General features: G+C 34.8%; 1 protein-coding gene across 9 annotated transcripts in view; it reads left to right on the top strand.

Annotated features, from left to right (window-relative positions):
• The window catches only part of RALGAPA1 (Ral GTPase activating protein catalytic subunit alpha 1), a 129024-nt gene that overhangs the window by 22663 nt on the left and 81364 nt on the right, over positions 1–24997 (top strand). For 7 of the 9 annotated variants that reach the window (XR_008965361.1, XM_057366668.1, XM_057366365.1 and 4 more), the window contains exons 9-18: positions 1457–1665; positions 2020–2259; positions 4335–4523; positions 5005–5142; positions 5815–5963; positions 7165–7294; positions 8007–8244; positions 10377–10538; positions 20919–22490; positions 24412–24536. Coding sequence is in view for 8 of the 9 variants with exons in the window: in XM_057366668.1 (XP_057222651.1) it covers positions 1457–1665; positions 2020–2259; positions 4335–4523; positions 5005–5142; positions 5815–5963; positions 7165–7294; positions 8007–8244; positions 10377–10538; positions 20919–22490; positions 24412–24536 (3152 nt within the window). In the remaining variant the exon portion in view is untranslated. The remainder of the gene's footprint in view (positions 1–1456; positions 1666–2019; positions 2260–4334; positions 4524–5004; positions 5143–5814; positions 5964–7164; positions 7295–8006; positions 8245–10376; positions 10539–20918; positions 22491–24411; positions 24537–24997) is intronic. The other 2 variants (XM_057366932.1, XM_057366844.1) reach the window with 1 other exon arrangement.

Raw genomic sequence — 24997 nt, 5'->3', positions numbered from 1 at the left:
AACTTCCTCTTCTTCCTTTTTTTTTTTTTTTTAGTTGGGGTTTTTTATGTATATTGTGTTTGTTTTGGTTTGAGTGTTTTTGTGCTGTCACTAGAAGAAAATCATGATGTTGAAACACTAGCATCAGGGTGTTTGGAGAGCATATATCATAATCAGTCCTCAGACAAATATTCATCTTCTTTTGTYTGGGATCATGTCTCATATTTGCCCTTAGAGAACTAGGACTAGAGTTGGTTGGCATGCCACTTTCAGGGAAATGTCAGTTGCTCGTGAAAGTACCATTGCTGCTTCGGGTTGATGATTGATGCWAAATTGTTCGGCACTATGTCTTGCTTGTAAAACCCAGAAATTATATTCTGCAGTATTGAGTCACAGAAAAATGCACAATTTAAAAATGTAATCCATATGTGTCCTCGTCTTTGTAATGCTTTTACCACACATGTTCGTTCCATCCACATCGAGTTATTAARTACTGTCCCATTCTTTTCTAAAGCAGATTCAGGAATACTGATGACTTTAGCACAGTAGAAAACATGAAAAGTTAAACAGTTCTGAACTATCATGCAGAACATGGAATGCTGCAAATGAAGTTGTCACTTATAGGTCCCAAATAACCACAGTTCCTGCCAGCTGGTGTGCCCCTGAACATGCTTCCTTACATTCCCTGCAAGCCAGTACAGAAGCTGTTGCCACAGAGTCATCTTTCTGCTAAGTCATAGGAAGTTGTATGTGTGTGTGGTCTGGCAGCAAAATTAGCCCRTGCAGATGAGACACTACGTGCAGCAGCAAAGCTCATGTGGTTTTGGAACAGGACTCTCTGCTCTATTCATCTTTCACCTATTGCAGGTCCAGAAGAGGCTGTGTTTATTTCATTTGCATTTTGGAATGATATATCTTCCACTGGAGCTATGATTAGATTTGACAATATATTAATTTCATATGAAAACAGTTTTCTTGTAAAGGTTATAGTTGACAATTATTTTGCTACTTGGAACTTTTTAGTTTTCAATGAAAATTTGAAATAGTGAGTTTGCTAAATTTATCTGTAAATATTGAGTATAACATAGCTTAAAAGAACCTGAAAATAATGAAATGTGTTTACTTGTGCATAAAAAAATGCAAACAAAAATATAAGGCTATCRCCTTATATAATTTATCGCCTTAAATAATTTTCAGATAAAAAACTTGAGGTTCTGCATAGCAGAAATAAGTTTCTGGCTTTTGGACCAATAGTGTTCTCTCTCTTTAGGAGAAAATTCAAGTGTTTTGATGTCTTACAAGTCTCAATATTTTCTCTGTTACATCCATTCCAGCACGTCTTGGAATGAGTGGTGCAACAGTGAATGCAATAAAACTACTCTGAAGGTTCATGTGTGTTGGTTATGGCTTTAGGATTCCTTTCCTATGCAGATCTTTCTCTCTGCACATATTTTTAAGAYGTTGTATTTCCTTACAGATATACCACAAATGAGACCAAAGCCACACTATGTAATAGTTAAGAAAGATGCTGAAACCAATGAGGCAATATATTGCACAAAGGAACCTTTCATTAAGGCTCGTGTTATCGTCATTCGATGGTTGGTGTCTTTCTGGCTTGAGCCAAAACCTCATACAGGACCTCATATTCCTGGGATGGAAGGTGAAAATGTGCCAAAGAATATTCAGGTAAAACCAAATAGACAGAAATGTGTTTGTTTTCATGTTTTTAATTGTTGTGTTGGCAGTATTCTCTTCTCTGATAATTATAACTAATGAAAAGTTAAAAAAATGGATTTCTAAACAAATTTTTCATAAATGAATTCACTTTAAAAGGACCTGCAGTGCTGCTTTGTTTTTTCAAATTCTGCAATTTGTTTTTAATCAACTAGCTTTAGAAGCCTTGAAATGCAGTAAATCCATTTTTATTGTTTGTCTTTAATTATTTGTATTGTTTTACATTATACTGTCATATAACTTAAAYTCTACTTTTTTTATTTGCGCTAAAAATTATCTATGGAATATTTTAAAATTTTGTTTCAGAGAGCAGCTGCTAGCATGGCTTCAAGGGAGGACAGCAAAAATGACAGTACTGATAAGCAGGATAGAAATGCAGAACCAGAACAATCTCATTCTAATACAAGTACTCTAACAGAGAGGGAACCAAGTTCTTCCAGCCTCTGCAGTATTGATGAAGAGCACTTAACTGATATTGAAATCGTCCGGAAAGCTTTTTCTTCTAAAAGAAGCAATGTTAATTTTCTAACTGAGATTTTCCGACAGGTAAAAAACTCTCTCTTGAATGCAACAATTTGGATTATTATATTGTAAATTTTCATTATGTCATGGTTTTCTTTGAAGAGCATTTGTTAAGCAGAACATTAGACCAAGTTAAAGGTTTTTTCTATCATCTTGCCTTCAAAAATCGAAAAGCTGAAATTCTGAAGTATTTTCTGTGTAGAATATCCCCAGTTCCTGATTTTTCTAAATTTGTGTCTTTAACAGCCTGTTTGACAACATTTAACTTGGACTTCACAGTTCCTCATAGACAGCAATATTTAATCTTTTCATACATCAACTCTGTAGGTATTAGAACTCACAACCAACCATATTAACATAAGCCTCCTGTAGGAGTTTGCAGCTGTTAAAGAGCTGTTTTAAGAGCATCCAAATGTCCTTACCTCAATAGTGTTCATCAGAAGAGTAGGACAGGTGGCTATAGAAGGTAGCAGCTTCTGTTTCTGATGTCACTACAACCAGAAATGTTAGCTGAGCACACTCAAAATAGTATATCTTGACTGGAAACTATTAAATTCAAACTKAGAACATATGCCAGAATATGGAATCTTTATTTATAGCAACTTCGAGTTCAATGGGGAAGACTAGAAAAAGATAAACTTTTTTTATGCCCCATGCTATGGATCAAAAGATAGGGAGTTTTCTGAATAATAGTAAAGAAAAATATCCTAAATTTCAAGTTAAATGCACTAATTGCTTTAAAGAGCAGAGACCTGAACATTTTAGAACTCTTTTATCTGGATGAAATGGATGTTTTGAATGAGGCAGATAAATGCCAGAAGTTTATTCACATGCCTTGTATTGAAGAGCTTGGACACATTACTGAAGAATATAGGAAAGTTACCCAAATTCAGCTGACACTCAGGGGTTTACAGAGTCTGAAATATTGAATGTAGAGGCTAAATTATCAATGGTCTTTTTAGAAACTGTCCCCACAGTGAAAAAAAAGCAAAGGCAATTTCCTTCATTCTTCTCACAAGGCGTTCCATGAGTCATGTGGATTATTTGGATTTTATGTGCAATTACRAGACCTTATTTACATCATTATTTAGACAGTTTTCAGTGTAAATTAATTTCTAACATACAAAGTGTTTATAATGTTTCTAAGATGTTAGGACTAAGTTATTCCAGTCAAGAGGAGGTTTCAGTTGTACTGAGAGGTGAAAAGATTGTCTGTTGGGAACCCCTTTTTTGCATTTTAGTCTTCAGGGTACAAAAAATGTATATGGGCTTGCCAAAGAATGTTAGACTTTATGAGTAAGTGTAAGGTTGAACTTGTCAATTTGATCCTGTAATACACAGCTTAATTTTTTTAGAGTTATAATGGTATGAAATGTCTGTTTTTAGAGAGAACATACAACTGGTGTTAAGTGAGCCATGTGCATCATGGTCATTGGTAAATGTATTTATAGTTAGTGAAAATCTGAATAATGTTGAATGTTTCTATTCTATGACCACTTGTTACCAGCACAGCTGATACAGAAAACCTACTGAAGAGGGCACTGATCAGCCATCACACCAACTCAAATGCATGATTTTTAGAAACATAATTCTGAAATCTTTTCAAAGAGTCATTTGTTTTAAGGATACTGTTTTGTAAAGTCTCACTTAGCTAAAAGGAAGATAGACGACTAYCATGTTGTTTGTCACTTGGATTTTTTTTTTATCATTTAGAACTGGTTAACTCTACTCTTCCAAATCCTCTGAATAAAAGTTGTTGTCATAGAAACTTCTGCCAATTTGTTTTGCATATTTTGATGGGGTTTTGGATCTTAATTTCRGCAGGCTAGGTGCTAAGTAGATTTGGATTCTCATATCTCTCCCTCAGGCAATTAAGTTATCAAACTATTTCTTGACWAGTTTTCTTGTTCAAATGTGAGGGTTTCTCATGTTTTCAGCTTACATATGAAGAAAGTGAGCAAACATTTAGGTTTAGAAATARCTTGTGTTTTAAGATCCTATTATTCCACCCTTAGATCTCTTAGMACTTGTATATTATAGAGCCCAACTTATTTCAAGTATTGTAATTGTGTTTTGTTTCTTTTTTTGTCTACTCTCAGGCGTTTCTGTTGCCAATATGTGAAGCAGCTGCCATGAGGAAGGTGGTGAAGGTGTATCAGGAATGGATTCAACAAGAAGACAAACCTTTATTTATGAAGGAACCTGAGGAAATAATGCAGTGCACAACTGTAGATTGTGCTGAAAATGTTGACCATAATTCATCAGAGAAAGGAAAAGAAAGAGAAGAGGTAAAATATTGTTGGTTAATATTTGTGCATCAATATGGCAGTAGACAGCGAAGTGGCTTCCTTCGTAGTTTGTRTGTGGTTTACTTTAATGTCAGAGCATTTATTGGGGAAAATCAATGGTAAAATACTGTGTGGATAAGCTACCAATTTTATCCATTATCTGTAGCTTTTTAATGGGGTTTGTTCAATTTAAAATTTCCTATCATTTTGTGAACTATTTTCAAGATGTTGGTTTTACAGTATGCCAACTTTCAACTTTGTAAAAATTGTATGCAAATAAAAGGATGACAAAAATAGTAAGTTATTTCATTCAAGTATTTTAAGATAACTGCTACAAGCTTAATGAAGTTTTGTTGTGTCTTTTAGGTGCATTTGCCTGCCATTGTTTATTATGTGTTATCTGTTATATCCTTTCCCCTTAATATAAAGCCAAAATCCTTGTCTAAAAATCTGTGGAATTTTAAGAAAACATATTTTTCAGGAAAAAGGGATGAACTCCAGTCATGTTAGAAATTCAAACTGGACAAGAAATGGCTGTTATGAAGACACTTTGCATAAGACATCTGAAATTGATGCTGAAGAGCAAAATGTACAAGCTGGAGTGCAGTCAGTATTGCAGGTATGAAACAGACTTGATAGCTAATTTTRTCTAAATTAGCTATCTAAAATGATCTAAAACTCTTGTTATCAGCCCATGAAGAATGAAATGTAGTGCAATACTTCTGCTGCTCCTGAAACTCCTACAATCTCCTTGCTTGCTTTTTTTCTCATAATTTTCATTCTGAAGGCCCTAATTCACTGTCCACTGAAGTTAATCACTTTGGGGAATGTATCCTCTTTCCTACTTTTGGTAAGCCTGACTGATCCCAGTGAGATGAATGCTTTAGTTTCCCAGAACACAATACAGGCTATGTCATACTGAAGCATACACTGTGTACCTGGACTATTTCAAGTAGTTCAGTTGCTGGCTTACAGGTGGAACTTCTGTGTAGTGGACTTCTTTWCTGGGACATTTTTGTCTATCATCTTAAACTAATCATATTGAGTAGTTTGCTGTACCATCTGTCTATAAGAACAAAACTATACAARTAGGGTAAAAAAATAGGGAAAAGATCACTCTTATTGTTGCTTAATRATTTCTTCAAACTAACATATTTAAACATACACTTCTGTGTGCATATGCAACCTTTTCTATTCTGTAATAGATTTTTTCTTCCTGGTTCTATGAACTGAATTACTGAAAATATCTAAGTGCTTCAGGCTCATAAGATCCACTCTTTTCTGCTTACAGGTTTTTATAATAAATTCTTCAAATATATTCTTTCTTGAACCTGCAAATGAATTTAAAGCTCTGCTGGATGAACACACTGATATGTGCAAACGCATTCTTAATATCTATCGCCACATGGTAGTCCAAGTGACTATGGACAAGAAGACATGGTAAAATGCTAATGCTTTTATCTTAGATTATTAGTTGGCAAGACATATGTGAAAATTTACTTGGTAGTAAACTCAGTACTGAGTGGTATTGGTTATATGAATGGTTTTCTCTAGATCCGTGAATACATGGACTTGAACATYACAGACAACTTAGCACAGGAGAGGTTATTTGCTCTCTTAAAACCTATAGTAAGCTCCTAGTTAATTTGTGGCAGCTTAGCCCTCAGTGAAAAATTGACTAAGCTGGGATATACAGACTGCTATTAAGGAGCTAGTGATGACTTTTTCCAGGGCATTTTGCTCATGTATCAAAGCATTAAAATATGAAAACATATGAAGCTTCACAGCCTTCTTTATAAATAAACAAAAAAACCCAGATAAGCATGGATAACTATTGCAATYAGTTGTGTTTTGTTCTCAACTGTACACAGGAGTCTTTGTACCTTGTACGTTCCTTTCCAGTGCTTATGGTGCCTAGCAGGTGCAAGAGACCCTTTAAAGGAATTTCTGTTATTTCCCACTCCTTTAATTAGTGGTCTGTATTCAGGTAGAATGGTATTGCCACCATTCTTCATTGCAAGGAAGAAGTAGCAAGCGAATCTGAAATGTCTTGCTTACTCCGTTCTAGCTTGACTTGTTTTCAATCTGTCTGTAGTATTTCCTGAACTCTGGGTAAAGCTGGCACTACTACAACTCTCCTCAGTAGAGAAGCCAGTCAAAGCAGCCATTGCAAAATTTGGGAGGGGTAATGGAAAAGATTCTACTAGACTGGTGTTTTCTTTCCCAGTTTCACATCAGTGTAAAGAAGTGACTCTAGACCATGATGGCAAAGATTGTGATGCACAAAATAATTGATGAAGTATGCGGATGTTAATGTAAAATTGCCAAAAGCTGTAATTCATAGGAAAAAACCCTCAGATTGAAAATACAGTTAAAACTTGCCCRATTTCAGGCCATTGTAGGTGATAGCAACTGAATGACTTGGAAGAAGATACAAGGACAATAGGGATTCTTCACTCTTAAGTGTGAAAAAATATTGGAATAATGTCTTTTGCAAGAACCAAATTCTGCTTTTTGTAAACATTGTATCCTTTTTGGAATGTGTTTGARGGAATTAGGCTTGATTATAACCTTTAAAAATACCTTGGTATATACAGAGTTATAGGAAAATGATAACTCTAAGTTTAATACTGTTTTGCAGGGAGCAGATGCTACTCGTGCTGCTCAGAGTAACTGAATCTGTGCTGAAAATTCCACCCCAAACTTTCTTGCAGTATCAAGGAAGAAAAAACTCCACTTTAGCTGGAAGACTTGCAGGACCTCTTTTCCAGGCAAGTAAACATGAATTGACTTTAATTAATTCAGCCTAATTTTCACAAATAGATTACATACAGCAACCACTGTTGCCTAGTTTGTCATTTTACATCACTGGTATGTTACCCAGATAATGTGGGTGTAGGTCTAAGAGCTGGTTACATTTGTTACTTTCTGTCCTGTATCTTAATGACACTGTGACAAAGTATTTGAGGTGCTGTAAAATTGAAAAATTGCTGTCCATTAGTTGMGTTGGAATAACTGACAAGCATAACTGGCAGTGTGTGCAGTTTTAGCTTGCTTCCATAGCAAAATTAACTCAAGTCAGCATGAAATCATCTGTGTTATCCATGCCTAACTAATGGATTTTTTATTTCTTAGRGAATTCTGTCGTTCTTAGAGAAAGCTGTAGCAAATCCTTTCAAAGTTTGTAGTTGCAAAATACTGTTGTGATGGGTTCTCAGTGACTATGATCTGTAGAAACTCCAGTTTCTTTAATGGAACAAAAAAGGAATACACAAGATAATGAGTCAAACCAGTTGTTCCTGTATCTAAGTCAGAATTCTGTGTTAACAGTTGATAATTCATTGAAAATCTGTGTGTATTCGTGAGCAAAAAAATGTCAGAACTACCCAGAAATTTCCRTGGCAGTTAGAAGTTTCCTTTTAAATCATAACGTTTGAATGTTGTCAACTTATGTTCACAATCCAACTTTCTCTATTCTTTTAGACTCTGATAGTRGCTTGGATCAAAGCAAATCTAAATGTGTACATTTCTCGAGAACTTTGGGATGACTTGCTGTCTGTGATGTCATCACTGACATATTGGGAAGAGCTGGCCACTGAGTGGTCTCTGACAATGGAGACRCTTACTAAAGTATTAGCTAGAAACCTCTATAGCCTGGACCTCAGTGACCTGCCATTGGATAAATTAAGTGAGCAGAAGCAGAAAAAACACAAAGGCAAAGGTAAGACAGCACTGTACAGACATCATTTGAATTTTAGCTGGTGTAATAAGGTATTTGGYACAGGATAATTTTGGTCTCACCTTTTTTTGTATACCTAATTAGGCATACATTCATCTACCTGATTAGGCATCTCTCACCTGAAATAACCCTGTTCCTTTAAGGTAAAGCTGCTTTTTAGAACTACTACAAAATCTTCRTGTTAAGGTTCATTTCTGCAAATAGTCACATATGGAATGTAGTTCTTAARAGTGTGCTAACTGTAGTGGGTTAAGCCTTTCTCATTTTATCAAAGCAATTAAGTTGTTGAGTCCCAATCATAACGTCTTGAAAATAAACAAGACTACTCATCTGGTAAAAATAAGGCCATTGCAAGCATGACTGGAATATTGATCCTGAAATGCTACAAGATGAAATGTAAAGTAAACATAGTTTTGTTTGGTAGTAATTGAGCACTAGCCCATAGTAAAGACAGGTTTTGTTAAGATGACCTTGTGGACTACTTAAGAGAAAGTATAATTTAATAATCCATGAGTGATACCTGATTTTAAACTGATTCCTARAAACAAAATACTCTATGAGATATAATATGGGGAAGGGAGGTGCCTGTTTGTAATGGTACAGTTCTGGAATTGGTAAGGCTCAAGAAGTTTTTCCTCCTGGATAGAGGTCTGGGTTGAAGATTGCAAACCTTGGATTCTTTTCTCAGTTTAGAGACGGACCTGCATGTGAACATTAGAAATCACTTCATTTCCACTTTTGTAAAAATGGATAATGTTAATATTCTTCTTTAAAAAGTGCATTGTGATATAATGGTGAGAGGCAGGATTATATTTGGAGTGAATAATAAAGATGTAAAACATGTAATTTTGAGTCTGCTTTTTATGTCTCTCTGATCTGATTAATGTGCTTCTCCAGTCAAACCTGAGGGAAGGTGTTTCCTAATAGTAGCTTAAAGTTTGTCAATGAGAAGCAATATATGTGGATTCCCTCTCTAAAAGAGGACAATGCTCTAGGCTGTTTTTTTGCTAAAAACATTTCACATGCCTCATCTTGAGCAGAGTCATTATTCACACTTTTTTTTTGTTTTTGCTGTGTGACAACTGGACAGAAATACATTTCTCTGTAAATGACCTTGAGAGGTTATTCCAGACCATGCATTTTTTGTTTTCCTGACCAGTACAGCTTTCTTCTTTTGCTTACTAAAAAGATACTGTTAAAAAAAAAAAAAAAAAAAAAANNTTTGTATAGTTATTTAAATATATACTTAAAGAAACATTTTGAATCATCTGAGCCACGCAAGAAAAGTTGATGTTAAACTTCGCTATACAGAGTTTCAGAGAAAGCCTCCATTGCTGAATGTGAATTAGTTGCAGAGACAAGTCCAGCTTTAGAATTAATAGATATTATACTAGTTATGCTAAATTTCTTTGGCCCTATTTATTTGCTACTACTACTACTACTAATGAACATATTGGACTAGGGCTCACTTTTTCCAACAATATGCCCTTTTAATGATTGTAATTGTGTTAGTTTGGATTATTAATGAATTCAATATGGATTAGGAAATACATTGCAAATGTTCTTCACTTTTTTTCCTGTAGTTTTTGATAGCTCCTTATATGAGCTYTATTTATTTCAATATAAATGTCAAATCTGAATTTGTCCCATCTTCATCTTACRATAGCATTTTTTGTCAAATTCCAAAGAGCCTTGCTCTCTGATGCCATCATCCAGTTTTTTTCACTTTTGCATTTTGTGAAAAAATACTTTATTTCATGTTCCTCTATGTTGCAAAATTATTTGGAAAACCATCCACAATGTTACTGTTTTGAAATGTATGACTTTGTGTATCTTTTCTAGTAGGAACAGCAAAGGAAAAGTTAGCTGCTTTATCAGACTACAACCTTTGTATGCCCATTTTTTCATAAAATTACAGTAGTTTAATAGCACCAACACTTCTGAAAAAGTTTGAATATCCCTCACTGCTGGTGTTGGCTGAGCTTTTGAATTCATGCTTGCTATGGTAACTTAATTTATTCCATCCAGCTTTAAAAGTATTTGAAAAAACACATCTACAATTATCTGGTGATACCAGAACAGAAGTGAATAGATTTGCAATTTTGTTGTTGCAGGAGTTGGGCATGAATTCCCAAAGGCTTCTGTTGATAAGTCCTTTTCYAGAGGCTGGAGCCGTGATCAGCCTGGACAAGCACCAATGAGACAACGCAGTGCTACAACCACTGGCTCTCCAGGAACAGAAAAGGCAAGAAGCATAGTACGGCAGAAAACAGTTGGTAAGTATCTGTAAGAGCTGATAAAAGTGACRTTTGAGAAAGGGTAAGGAATTAATAACTGACTTCTGTAGCAATGTGGATAGCTTCTTCCCATGAAAGTATGCTATCTATAATGATTTACACATAAGTTAAATGTGTAAATGATGCAGCCTTATGTGCTTTGAGGGTTGCTGAAAAGCTTGTGGTTACTAGAATTACAGTCACTGCAAATTAAAGTAATGCAGTTGATAAATTAATTCTTAATGAGTTAGATCACATATTTAAGCTGGATTGGAAAATAATACTGTTGTGTGTATATGAAGAAGAAACAAGCTGGAATGGTGTGGGTAGGTGGGTAGGAAGGTTTCTTAAGTTTGCATTTTCATAAACTGTACAAGATGGGTTGARTACTTTCAAACTGTGCAAAGAAAAGTGGGAAAAATATATATAAGTCTGCATAGTTTATAAAATGTGCTTTCTTTTACTATGCTCTGAATATTGCAGTCATGAAAGATTGAAACAGATGTGTGAAATTCTCCATTTCTGAAATTACCTATTTCTGAATTTTATTACTTGCAGACACTCTTTGCTGTGTTATGAATGAGTTATGCTGAACAACGCTTTAGGTGAACTCATCAAAAGGAGACTCATTTATGTTGATATGATTTTCTTAGACTATGTTAACAGGAACTGGACTACAAATTTCTTTATTATCTCATCTTGATCATCAAGTGCTTTTGCTTATGTGAAGGAAAATTAAGATGATTCTAATTTTGTATTTAAAAGAAGAACCTTTTAAGAAATATCTAACTTTCTACTATCTTTATAGTAGTAGTGGCTTTGATCATTTTGCATTGTTGTTTCACTGATACTTCCTGGAAGTAGGTGCATTCTGACAGTTTTAAAAATTGGGGATGCATATTGGCAGTTGAATATATAATTGTGCTAGCTTTTCAGAAATTAACATTTTCTTTCTTTTTCCAAAAATATTTGAAGTTAATTTTTTTAAGTCAAAGAGGTTATTTGGACAAARTTCTTCTGTGAATATTTTTCAAAATTCTCCACTTAAAAATTGTTTTCTCTCCTAATGCTCTTGTTGATGTGGGAGAATTAATTGTCCTGTAAGGCATATGGAGATGAGAGAAAATGAAGTCCTTACTCCAAAATTTTATGTCTTTTTGCACATTGAAATGCTACACAGCTTTTTCTGTATCTCATGCTGACAGCACCTAGTTCTCCTCATGGATCACAGATACTTTAAATGTAATTTCTGCTTCACTTCTCTGTAGATGGTCTGTGATTAATAGTAATGGTGTCAGAAGATTATGTTGTTTGGTCAATTTATTAATGATTTTGTTTTGCTGCAATTTGAAAGATGGCTATTTATATGATGTTAGCCTTAAAATGACTGGAATTTATCCTAATCAAGCTATATATTGACCTGGTTAGCAGCAAAGTAATCTGATTTTAGTTTCACTGCACTTTAGTTCCACTGTACTTTGTTTCTTTCCTCCAATTATCTTACAGATTTGGTATTAATAAGCCAAGTTTGCATTATTGCAACCAGTTAAAATTTCARTTCTGTTCGTGTTGTAGAATATCAACTGTGGACAAGCATCCCAGCATTGTTAGGATGATTTTAAAAGATGATAAGCCCAAAAAGTGTTGTCAGAACCAGAATCCCAAGTTCCTCAGGTTTTTTTAAGGTTAATGAGGAGTATGTTGCAAAATGTTGCATATGYCTTAACTGCCTGGAAATGGTTGGTATTGCCTCTTAGGTCTGTGAAGAGACCTGTTCAGCTGTTTCTTAATTTGTGCCATTAATTCAGGGTCAAATAATAGAAAAATAGTCACAATAAGTAAAATCTAGAACATTTTCCCAGTCAGATCTCCTTCAGTTTATCATTAGGTTTGCAAGCTAAGTCTGGAATTGAGTCAGACTTTAAATATATTGCATAATATCTGATATGTAGTACATTCYCTTTGATTGTGAGTAATATATAATCTTAATATCTGAGTAGGGGGGGTTGTGCATGTTGAATATTTTATGGTAASAAAAAGCTGGGGTTTCCTTTTCATCTGTTTTATGTTGTACACATTTTTGTGTACATCTGTGCACCTCTATTTTTTGAGCCATCATCATACCAGCACACATTTATTGCTGCACCAAATATGTGTGTGTGCGTGCTACTCAAATAAAAATCACAGCTTTTTTGATATGCAGTGTGTACATTTTTAGCCTGAACTTATGTAAAGTAATTTTTGGAAAGGGCCTTTAAACGTATGCATATGGGTTGAAAAATCTTCTCTAGGGATAGCTACAGAAGTTTTGGCTTAGGCAGCAGGGTCTAGTCCTATAAAAATACTTTATCAGAAAGGATTTACTTACCTATTGTTCTGCTTTTGTGTAAYGAGTAGTGAAAGGTTATAAACTATCAAATATCTAGTCCATGTTCTGAGTCTGCATTCAYCTATCTATTTAATTGAGGAAAAAATCCAGTCAAATTAAAAGGAACACTTAATATTAAGATTTGTAATCAACACAGTATCCAATATCAAAAGCTTGATTTATTTAGAACCATTTAGGCTGGAAAAGATGCTTCATATTTATTATGTAGTTGTTTTTTTTCTCTTTCCTGCAATCATTTTAAGATTCACAGTGATGAATGTAATGCATCTAACTATAACTGTATCCTGAATTTTTTTACTGTGTCTCTTAAACAAACTGATACTAAAACCTTACATGTGATAGCCTTTTTTTTAAAAATAGCTTCTGTTTTACAAAGTTTACTAGCCTATTGCTTCAGTCTTAAAAGCCTGTCTTTCTGAATTGTTTTTTTAAATTGAATTTAAGATTCCACTTAAGTTGTGCTGCATTTGTCAAATGTATTTTTTGCTCTATGTGACCTACCTGGGTTATCTGCATGTTGTTATTAGGAACAATTCTTTAATCTGGTTTAGAAGTGTGATGTGCTCAACTTTCACTGCACTCCATTCATGTACATTTGATTCTCATGCAGATCAGGAGCACTGTTTTGAAAATATATATACAGAGAGAAAGTTAGACTGATTAGGTATTGCACTGACAATATTTATGTAATATGTTCCTTAAAGAATTTTATCAGCAATAATTTTAAAGCAACTCAGCAAATTTACAGTTTAAAAGGAAGCTGCTTGAAACATTGAATATTACTTTTTGAAGAACTTCTAGTGTACTTTGAGTTTGAAAGCAGTACCAGTTCTTGCTACGTCTTCCTCTGACAAGAACAAATGCCAAAYGTTCATTTAAATCTATTAGAAAAGCTGCAGATATAACCTTGGTTGTAATACCACAATTCTTACGTAAGTATTCTGTAGGAATGTTGGCAGAATGTAAGATTTGAAAAGGTGAATTAACATCAGTTTACGAAGATTTATCCAGTATCAATTAAAAGCCAGACCCCATGGATAAAAYGATATAATGCTTTTCATTGTCAAACCATTTCACTTCAGTCATTTCATTTTTAATATGGAACTATAACAAGYTTTATTGCAATTTGTCCACACAGAACTGATCATTTTCTCCTTATGATTTTGAATCTCTTTTGGAGAACATGAATTCAAGAGTATGGGTATATGTGTAATACAGAGATGCATTTTCAGGATAAAATCAAAGGAAACTAGAAAAATGCAAATAGAGTACATGTAACATTTTCTGTTAAAAAAAATCAAATTCAAAATGCTTGTGGAGTAACTTTAACTTTGATTTTTCAACCCCTGATGCAGTGGGAAAATGTGTTAATTAGCTTCTTGATTTCAAATGCAAAATCTCTAAWTGTCATGATAAAGGCATTGTTGCTGCTTTACATAAAAGTTGAAAACTCAGAATGTCTTATGTGTCCACTGATTTTTTTCTTTCTTACAGCTCTGCCAATATCTGCCGTGCTGAAATGTTTTAATTTTTGAATTTTCTTCCTTTTTATCTTTGTTTTCTCTGTTGCTGCTTTTTCTGTGACACAAGCCTTTCATTATAGTCACTCTTCTTTTTTCCTTCCCCACTTCTTTCTTTTCCTTTTTAAAGCCATGAGAAGCCGATCCATTGGTGAATGTGCTCTGCCATCGGCCTATATACGCAGTGCTAAAAGTGCTCCTGTTCTGATCCATACTTCCAAACCCTTCTTGCCTGATATTGTTCTCACTCCCCTTTCTGATGAGCTTTCAGGTAGTGCCACCTCTGCTAATTTCTGCACCCCCTTTATCACTTTTTTAAACCTTCCGCTTTCAAATTCTGCTAAATCATTACATTTTTCAAAGTAAAAATACTTTGGGGATGGTGGGAGAGGGGAAGAGATTAAGAATTARTATTTTGAGTTTTGTGAGATACCATGCTATTTTACAATTCATTCTGGAACTGTTAGAAGTTAGTGCTGTGCCAATGTTGCTATCACAAAAGAGGAAATTCGAGAAATCTCTTCACTTTTCCAATTTATTGGTTAGCAGCAATATAGTATCTGTCTACCAGAGAGTACAACTRATCTAAATTTTTTATTTTTGATGAGTGAGGGAGGGAAAGGAAGAACTTAATTTTACTTTAATTTGCCATTTACATATTTCTGTGTAAATTTTTTAATTCAGTGTCATAGATGTTGTGTGAACAACCATGATGATACACTTCAGCACACATGAAAAAAGAAAATGGTATCATATAATATGCTTTAGAGTATGACTCTTTTTCATTAGTACATAAAAACATTTTAAAAATCTGTAGTTTGGAGTTCTCAAGTGTGATGTTTTGGTGTTATTTTCAAAATGATCAATTTTTTAGGATTGTGGTTTTCCTCAACATTCTCTTTAGTCCCGTCGGGTGGTTGACTACAAGTTGGACAGTAGCTTAMTTTGGATATTTTTTTCTGAACAAGTAGGTTCAACAATTAGAATTAGCACAGACTTGAAAAATACRTATTTTCAGATACTGTAATTTTTCCAGATATTGTATAGGTACAAATTAGTAGTGTGTTAAGGCTGACAATCATGTTATGCCTTTGTATCAATGACTGGAAAAAAAYGAAAGCACAGTTGGAGGACAATATATAGTCAAAATGATGTACAAATATAAGSACTTAATGGCAGTATTGCTTTTATGAAAGATTTCTTTTCTATTCTGTCGCTCCTGCCTGCCTTTGTTACCTGAGAAGTAGCAAGAACTGTATCTTCATAATTGTATTTTGTCATGTGTCACAAAATTCTTCTTGTGAAACAGAAACTTCGAGCCTTAGTATTCTGTCTGAAAACATTGATAGAGARTCAGTAGAGTTCAAAAAACCCACTCCAGAGAGACCAGACTTTCACAATGAACAAAGTATTTAAATGCAATTCTTGACAACACAAACAAAATTTAATAAAATACAAATTATATGTAATAAATTAATAGAAGTATGAGTGCAAAGASTATCTGTTCTGAGATACAAATTATTTTAACTTAGAAGATAGAGTTTTTTAGAGACTTAGATTCTTTAGTGATCAATAACCTATTAGAAAATGGATCTTATCTGGACATAGCATTGTTGAAAATAATCAGTGCTTAATGAAGACCCTAAGAACACCTGCAGAAGGGTTATGAGCTTTCACAGTGAATTATCRTTTCATTACATAATCGCTGATCCTTAATTATCCTTTCTTAAAAAAGGCAAAAGTGCCGTTGTAGTCAGTTTTGTCATCCGTTTCTGAAAAGTCCTGCCTTGCATATTACTTCTAATGTGTCCCAAACCTGATGGCCTCCTGCTACTATCCTTTGTGTTGATATTCATCCAATACAAAAACTGCATGACCAATGTAATTATAAAGGAAAATGACGTTACAGACCTTTGAACTTCTAACAGAAAAAGTCCTAAGCCATTGCTGGTTTTGATGTCTTCTCAAACAGATGGGTGTTGCAGCAGCTTCTTGATGTGCCTAGGAATCTTGAACATTACCAGGAAGCAAAAAAGCTCCAGTGAAGAAAAGTGAGCTGTTAGAGCATTGTTGGGGAAGTAGCACAGAAAGGAAAACACTGGATCAGAGTGCACTTTGCTCTTTTRATTTTCTGCATTTTTAATTGTGCTATTTCTTCTTCCTTTTTTTTTTTAAACATGAAGCTTTATCATTTTCCTTGCCTTTTCTTCTTACATTAAATATATTATTTTCTGAAAGCCTTCTGTTTCCAGATATTCAGCATGTAATTTGGGAAGTAATCAAATTGTTTCTATTGTAAGTGTATTGTAGGTAATGAATGTTTAGCTAGCTGAGACAGCCCTTTGTCTTACTAGAGGATTATATTAATATCCCTGTTATCCGGAATGACTTTATGATCCAACACAACTTGAAGGAGAGGATGTTTCAAATTATTCCAAAATAAAAGGATGCCTAATATTAAGCTTTTGAAAGTAGTTTTCAGCTTCTTTTTAGCTGCGAAACTCATCATTGAAAGGTGGGCCCACTGAACACTGGTAAATCTGGACAGGTAGTCTAACAGAAAGTGTTTRTAACCAAACTTTTACCTTATGTACTGTATATTAATTTTCAAGAGTAAGGCAGAAAACCTGACAATAATTTGTGAGATATAATGTTTCTGCTTGAAATCAATCAGTAGGTTGTTAAAATATATTRCAAAAGTTCAATATTGACATCCAGTCAACTAGCATAATAGAGGATGCATTTCATAAGATTGCAATTCCTTCATACAGTTTCTGTTACAGTGTGTTTCCATGTGCAGAATATTTGCAGCTTTTCAAATAGTATATGGAAAATGGAAGTGATTTACACTTTAAAGTGTTTAGTTAGTAAAGTGATTTGCTTCAGTGTATTTGTTGCAAATMTGCAGTATTTCTAAAAAGAGCTTTCCTTTAGCCTGTCAGCATCGTTGGAAATCCAGTCTTACACGTTTACACGGTAACTGGTAAAATGACCATTCTGGAATTGTTGGGGATTTTCAGGTACAAGACCACTTGTGAAACTTGTGGGCAAGATTGAATGAAATGTAGGCAAGATTCCTAGAAGCAGTGGTTAAACTAATTAATTGCAGGTGGGAGATTTTCCTTATTCACTACTCCTAAAAGAGTCAAAGAAGTGTAAACTTTGAAAGGGAGATTCATATTATGTCTTTACCACCTTGCTCCCAAATCAGTAAGTAATCATTAAGATTAAATATAAAGAAGTCATAATTGTAATGTTAATATGGCTATAATTATTCTTTAATGCCAGAAACTCATAGAATGCTTGTGTTCCTTTAAATAAAAAAACAAACTGTTGAAATCTGAGAAGCAAAACGTTATTTTTCTCCATTTCCTGAATTTACTTTCCATGATGAAATATAAACCCACCCCAGGGTTATACAGGSATCTTCTGTCAGCATTCATGTTGTCTTGTCAGAATGTGTCTCTCCATTAGTTTATATTTTGGCAAATCTATCTCACACTTGATGCTGAAAAGCTACTTTCTCTTTCTGCCTTCTAGCAGCAAAATCAGAGGCAAGGTTGATTTAGGAAAGTTATGGTTGGGTGAGATTGGCCATCTGCACCAATTTCAATCTTTTCCTTACTGTGCCATCTGAGGAACCAGGGCAGTGTTTCTCCTAGGGGTCAGATACACAGGGTCAGCCTGCTGGCACACAGTTGCAATGTACCAGCTCCTTGGGAATTTATGATGTCCCAGTTTGTCTGTATACCTGTGTGCAAGGGTGAGCCCTGATTGTGAAAGAACAGTTCATTTGGGTTTTTAAATATTGTCTGTGTTTTCAGTGCTGTTATTGCAATAACATTTTTCATTTTTCTAGTTTCTTCCTGTTCTACAAAAAGAAAACCTTTATTGGCACAAGCATATGTTTGAAGATTTGTACTTGTATGTGCTTGTCATGAATGTATGAGCACCTAGAATTAATTCTGGATCAACATTGAAATAAATCCAGCTGGATTTATTTCAGTGCATGGAGCTGCTTTGTGTGCTTTGTGAGTTCTCTGTCCAATTATTTTTAACATCCTAGAAGGTCATGACCACTGCATGCATGCACAACATGCAATTCCTAGGCTGCTGCTTTCGATAAGGTTGAGTTTGTAATAGGTATGAAAAGTACATACTGAGGGCTTAAGAGAAGATCAGTGTATCACAGTTGCATATATCACTCTCATAAATAACATCATGCATATGTTTGACTGAATCCTGTGGTTCTTTCTGTGCAGCCATAAGAAACAGGTTGAGACTATGTTAGCATAACCTCTGTTAATTTCTGCTTAAGTCAATAGGGAGTTTGAAATAAGAGTTCCAACTAGAGACAGACACCATTCCTTCCAGAGGGTGTTAATTCATGTAGTTAGTAGTAAGTTGAACAAGAACAATGATGGGAAATTTGTTGCTTATCAAAGCTGAAGAGGAAAGGAATAGTAGATTGTGTTGTATTGGATGATTTTTCAGTTCATGTTTATTTTCTGAGATAGATTGAGTGTCTATTCTCCTTTTCCAATATAGATCTCTCACTTTCCTGTCTCATAACTTCTTTACAGTTCCGTAAACCTTGTATGAGRTCAAACTTTAACTTTCAAATTTTCACTTCTTTGAAAACTAAATAGCCCTTTTAATCTTCTTAGAAGACATATGTTTAGTTAAGCGCAGACATATCTTATTCCTCTGGTTTATATRCTTTGTTCAGAAGGAGAATATGAGAAAATGCATCTCTAACTCTAACGTTATCAGAAAAGTGTAAGCAAAAGTTCAAAACAGGTTTTAAGGGGACTTCAGATTATCAATATTCAATATTACTGAAATATGTAGAGAGATCAGTAAAGTAATACTTCAAAATATTTAGTAATATTTTTATAATATTAATAATAGAAACATTTTAAAATATAATTATATACATAGTTACTTTATTTTAGCTGTAACACATCAAAGTTAGAGGAGGGAAAGKGGCTTAAATTTTGTTCTGATATTAAGTAAATTCACCATTGCAGTCCTGAAGTTATACTCTCTAGATAAACCAACAAGGTAAGTCTGTTTATGGTGACAAATAATTCTTGCTGGTGTTCATTTAAGCTATTTACTGTTATTCCTGATTTTGAAAGCTCCTTTACAACTTTTTAAGTAGTAGGTACTAAAAAATTAATCTGGGAAATAAAGGATTCTATCAAAAAGAAACCAACAGAAAATTGAGTAAACTGGTTTTACCTTGCTGTTTAAGTGCTTATCTCACAAAAGGACTRCAAGGGATTGCACGAGTTCTTGCAGTTAGTTGAGTTGTCTGTAAGGGGTATTTAGTTTCCTATACTGATGATTTGATAGTATACAGTATTCCTATAACATAATAGGAAATCTGAAGAGATGCATGAAGGTTCTTTATTTTTGTGGATGATATGAAATGAGCTGAAGATATTTCYGTATAATACCTAGGTGATCCATTTTGGAACTGCAGCTTTCATTACAGTTAACTATGATTTGTACTGACACTAACGTTACGAGTCTCAACAGAGACAAGGAGTCACTAATTTAAATGGTCATAACAAATGTTCTGGTCTTTTCATAAACATAAATGGGTTTACTCTAATGTTAACTGTTGTGAGGCTGCAGGATGTTTTTTGGTATCAGAGTCCTTAATTCTGTAATTCCCATAAATGTTATATTTAACAGAGTAAAACTGGAAGAAGAGGGGGAGGTAAGCCTACATTAAGTATTTAGTTTCATATTTTGAGGAGGGGAGACAATACATCCTTCTAGGGGAAAAGGGTCTATCTTTAAATTGTCCATTATGTATCATCACTGTTTCTGTATAGAGCCAGCTCTTCCTTGTCATCTAAAAGATTTAGGCTTTAGGTATACGCTTTATTATATATCCCATGATATTTATAATGGTATGATAGTATTCTTTCTGATATTTCAGTAATTTATATATATACTTTTTTTTTAATTAATGGTTTTCCACTTTAGTAGACAATCCTTATTTTCCAAAAAACATCCATGTTCACTTTGGAGTTGCCCATTTTTCTGAAGATGTAAATTCCACAAAGGGAGTACTATTGTTAATCTAATTTGTATTCCAGTAACCATTTCCTGAACAATCTAGCTGGAATAATATTGGTTGAATTATTGAACTTATTGGCACAGCTCTAGCTTTAACTGTATTTCCAAATGTTCCATGACCTCACTGTTTGTTCTCATGCATGTTAACATTTAAAACTGTGTTCTGATGGTCTAACTCATTTATATTACATTCTGCACTGGATATTATGTGTGTGYGTTTTTAACACTAGTGTTGGAAAAAGTATTTTTGTTGTACCTAAGAAACAGGGCTCTGGACTTTTCTGTCTTTTAAAGTCACATAATTAGGATGTAGTAGTAAATATATTTTGTCTCTATATGCAAATTTTTGTGCATGTTACATATACTTTTTTCCTACAGACATTGACGATGCTCAAATTCTTCCACGTCCACCTCGAGTCAGACATTTTTCTCAGAGTGAGGATGCTCCAAGTGAAGTTTTTGGTGCATTAAATGAGGAACAGCCACTTCCACGAAGCAGCAGCACCTCTGACATCCTGGAGCCATTCGCAGTTGAACGAGCCAAAGGTGCAGTTCCTGTCATTGACAGTTCATCCCATCATGCTCCAAGCTTGCAGAGTTCCACTGAGACCTCTTCAATGCATAGATCCACTGAAAGCCATATCACTGATACAAGTAGCAGAGAGTCCTCCTTGGAAGTTGGGGATAGTATTTATGACCATCTTTGTCATTTAATAGGGCCAGTAGAATTTGCAAACACTGCCTTTGAACARAGCCAGTATGTTGACCTTGAAGGTGAAGATGATCTCCTTTCTTCTCTGAGAGAATATCTTATTAAAGAAAAAGAAGAACTTTGCGGTAACTTTGAGATAGATAAATGTGAGGCTTCTGCTCATGAAGTTGATACATCAGTAAGTAGGAACAATAGATTRCCACTGGATGGATTAGAAAATAGAGATCAGACTGATCAATGTGTGACTAGCATCGCTGTTACAGAAAGAGCCGATACCACAGAGCTGCACCTAGAACAAAACCCAAGTGGCTTTATAAGTAATATTGCACCTACTCAAGTAGACTTTTTTACAAGAAATCAAGCACTCAATAAATCCAGACAGTTAGATATTGATAAACAATATGAAAGCGTGTTTGATCATGGGTCAAGTAATCCTAGCAGCAAAGAAGGGAAGAGATATCTGTACAGGCAAGCAGCCACTGAAGCGGATGTAGATTTAGCTGTGGAAGCAGCAGTAGCTGAAAAGCATAAAAGTGCCCAGTTTAATGAAAAAGTGACCAGCTCACGTRTTGTCCATGCAAAGAAAATTCTTCCTAAAGCGCAAGTTGATCCTCAAATGCCTCACATCACAGGCACAAGCAAACTGGCACCAACTAAAAGAAGTATATCTGAAACAGTAACTCATAGGGCCAAAATAATGAAAATTACAGCTAGAAAAAGAAACAGCGTTCATGTTACTTTTAGGCCATCTACAGAATCTGTTCAGTTTTACAATCCTCTTGAGAACAAAGAGGCTGCTTGGAAAGCAAGACTTCGTAAACTCGGTGGCTTCAGTAGCAGCAGTAGTGGTAGCAGCAATATCAGTGCCAGTGCAAGCACTAGCTCATCAGCTGCCACAGAGTTGGTTAGACCTGGAATATATAGACATCTAGATGCAATCAATGCTGCTTCTGCTGGCAGCAAGCAAGTTAAGGAATCTTCAGAAACTCAAGCAGCTGTGTTGCAGAAAGAAGGTATTGCGGTTAGTCAGTTCCAATATCGTAGTGCCTTTAGAGCATCAGGTCAGGAGTCAGCACAACAGCAGGGCTCCCTGGGTGGTGTTTATAAAACTGTCGTACATGCTCTTTCGAAGCCGAAGGCAAATGTTTCCCCACAGAGGCAGAACAGAATGCCAGCAGAGGCTCCACTGAGGGATCTGTACAGTCATGTAATGGGCTATTTTGGAAGGAARGCTGCAGGTGAGCACTAACAGTGTGCAGAGCACAAAAGGAGAAAGGCAGCACCAGTTTGGCTTAATGCAACTGAAGCAAGCTCTCATAAGCAATCAAAAGGCTTTGGGATGATCACTGCTTTCCCTGTTTGGTTATGCATGCGCCTATAGCCAGCTGATTTTTCTCCCAGCATAAGTTACATTTACATACTTTAAATTACTAATTTTTCTTTTCAAGATATTTAGTTGAACCTCTTTGCTGCTGAAGATCATCAGGTTAGGGAAGAGGAAGAGACAGTAAATGACCTAATAAAGGATTAAGCCTTGAGACTTTGAATGTTCATCTACCATGCCGAGTCTTCAAATTAAACTTTCTGAATGATTGGCATTACATATTTTATCAGAATGTGTTATTCCACTCCTAGTGTAGGTTTTTTTTTTTGTCAGAAAGACCTGGCTCCCGACTAGCTAGGTTGAACTAATTGTATTTCTGGTTCATTTAGTGTGTTTTCTTCTTCCTCCTCATCCTCTTCCTCCTTTTCCTCCTCCAAAACAAAAACAGAATCAAAAAAAAGCCCCTCATATTTACATTTGGAGGTCATTTTAGATAGTTTACAAAAAATGGTCCAAAACAGCAGTCTGTTACTGGAATGATTTCATTACAACCGTTCTCCAAGTCAAATCACAAGGTTTTGTTGGAGTCTTTTTCAAAACATGTCATAGGCCTTCSTATATTCATTCATCAAAATGGCTGAAGTTACATATTGGCAACATCTTCCATTGCTTTCTTTTTTTCATGGAATCACGTTCATGAAAGTCTTGTGATCGTCTTTCTCCTGCTAACTATGAGACCTCCATGGACKGATGAAAAAAGAAAGCTGTTACTCTAATATACATTGTCTTAGTTCACATAACCTTAAATGAAAAATAAATTAACTTTCAGCAGTAATGCAGGTTTTCTTTTTTCCCATTGTTATGCTGGCATGATTAACAGGGGATTCTGCAATGCATCCTGCATCGAGATGTTAATGCCACCTGAGGGCAGTCTCTGTAAGCACAGCACCTGAGAGCCATACTGTCATGGGTCTCAAAAACAATTCACTGCTCTTCAGAATCTAGACTTCTGAAAAAGAAATACCTAGGAAGGACCGATTTTAGAAGTACCTGTTATTGAAAATCCAACATTTAACAGAGCCTCATTGCTAGAATAAACTACACTGTGGTCTTGTGAGAGATGATGCTGAAGGAAAAATTTGTATAAAGAGAACATGAACTGGAATAACTTGAAAACTTTAAAGGCGAATATCATGAAGTCAGGTGTAATGGCCACAGCTAAATGTGAACAGTATAGTTATATCAAAAATATAACACTAATAAATACGTGAACTTCATTAATTGTTCATAACCATTAATCATCTAGAATRAGAACTTTCATTCCATGTACTAGCATATAATTTTATTATGTAATATTTTCTTTGCACTATTTATACTAACTGTATRCAGTGCCACATTGCCATTTTGTCATTAGTATATATTACAACCTAGTTTGCTTTTCCACTACATTGCTTTTCATTAGGAATGCAATGAAGGAGGATCCTGAAGGAATCACATAATTTTTTTTAAAGTTTGTTGCTTACTTGTGATATGGAGGAAGAACATGTGCTTTATCCTTAAAGCAAGCATTAACAACTTTGAGTAGTGCTTACCTATAAGCTTCCTGCTCTTAAAGGTGGAATTGGAAATCGACTAACCCCTGCTTAGTGGGAAGAAGAAGGCGTACTAATTCTGAAAGTAGAATCTGCTTTAAAAGAGGGATGTTCTTAAAATGCATGTTTGGCAATTATGATTTTTTAATTTCTGTTCATTAGCAGGATTTTCATTTGTTACATTTTGTTTTGAAGGTGTCTTGATGCATTCTTTACTATAAATGGTTGTTCATTTGCTTTTAGCTAATAGAGAGGACATGAGTCAAAAGCTGCACCCTATTGATAGTGATATTGACAGTAGCAATACGAATGTTCCTGACCTGATGGATGAATTTATAGCTGAGAGACTCCGCAGTGGTAACGCAYTGGTAAGCCTTTAAACTTGCTACATTTCACTACTTAGGTCTCCATATATGTGTCAACTTGCCAATGATATGATAAATCAGTTCACTACAAATACTTCTCTGGCTTTTATGAATCAGAATTAAGAATGTTGTTTAATTATTCTTTGCCTTTGGCATAGATTCATACCATTTTATACCATTTATGTTTTCATATCTATTAAATTTTTATCATGGAAGCAGTGGAGAAGTCACTGTCAGATAAACTGCCTTAATTGCACCTGAAAAGATCTCTRACATAGACACTTTGAGAATCTTGTTTTAAATGTAAATTTTCAGGCCTCAGCAATGTATGCAATAGAGTACCATGCTGTAGTAGAGTACTACAGGTATAGTCTCTAGGTATAGTCAATGCGGCAGACTACAAAACTACACAAATACATGTATTTTTCCTTTATTTTTTAATTTCACTTCCAAGTGTTGAATAA

Source organism: Malurus melanocephalus, unplaced genomic scaffold, assembly GCF_030028575.1.
Source record: "Malurus melanocephalus ecotype Western Australia unplaced genomic scaffold, MMel_1.1 scaffold_0, whole genome shotgun sequence".
Classification (NCBI taxonomy): domain Eukaryota; kingdom Metazoa; phylum Chordata; class Aves; order Passeriformes; family Maluridae; genus Malurus; species Malurus melanocephalus.
This window is presented reverse-complemented; position numbering and strand designations above follow the sequence as displayed.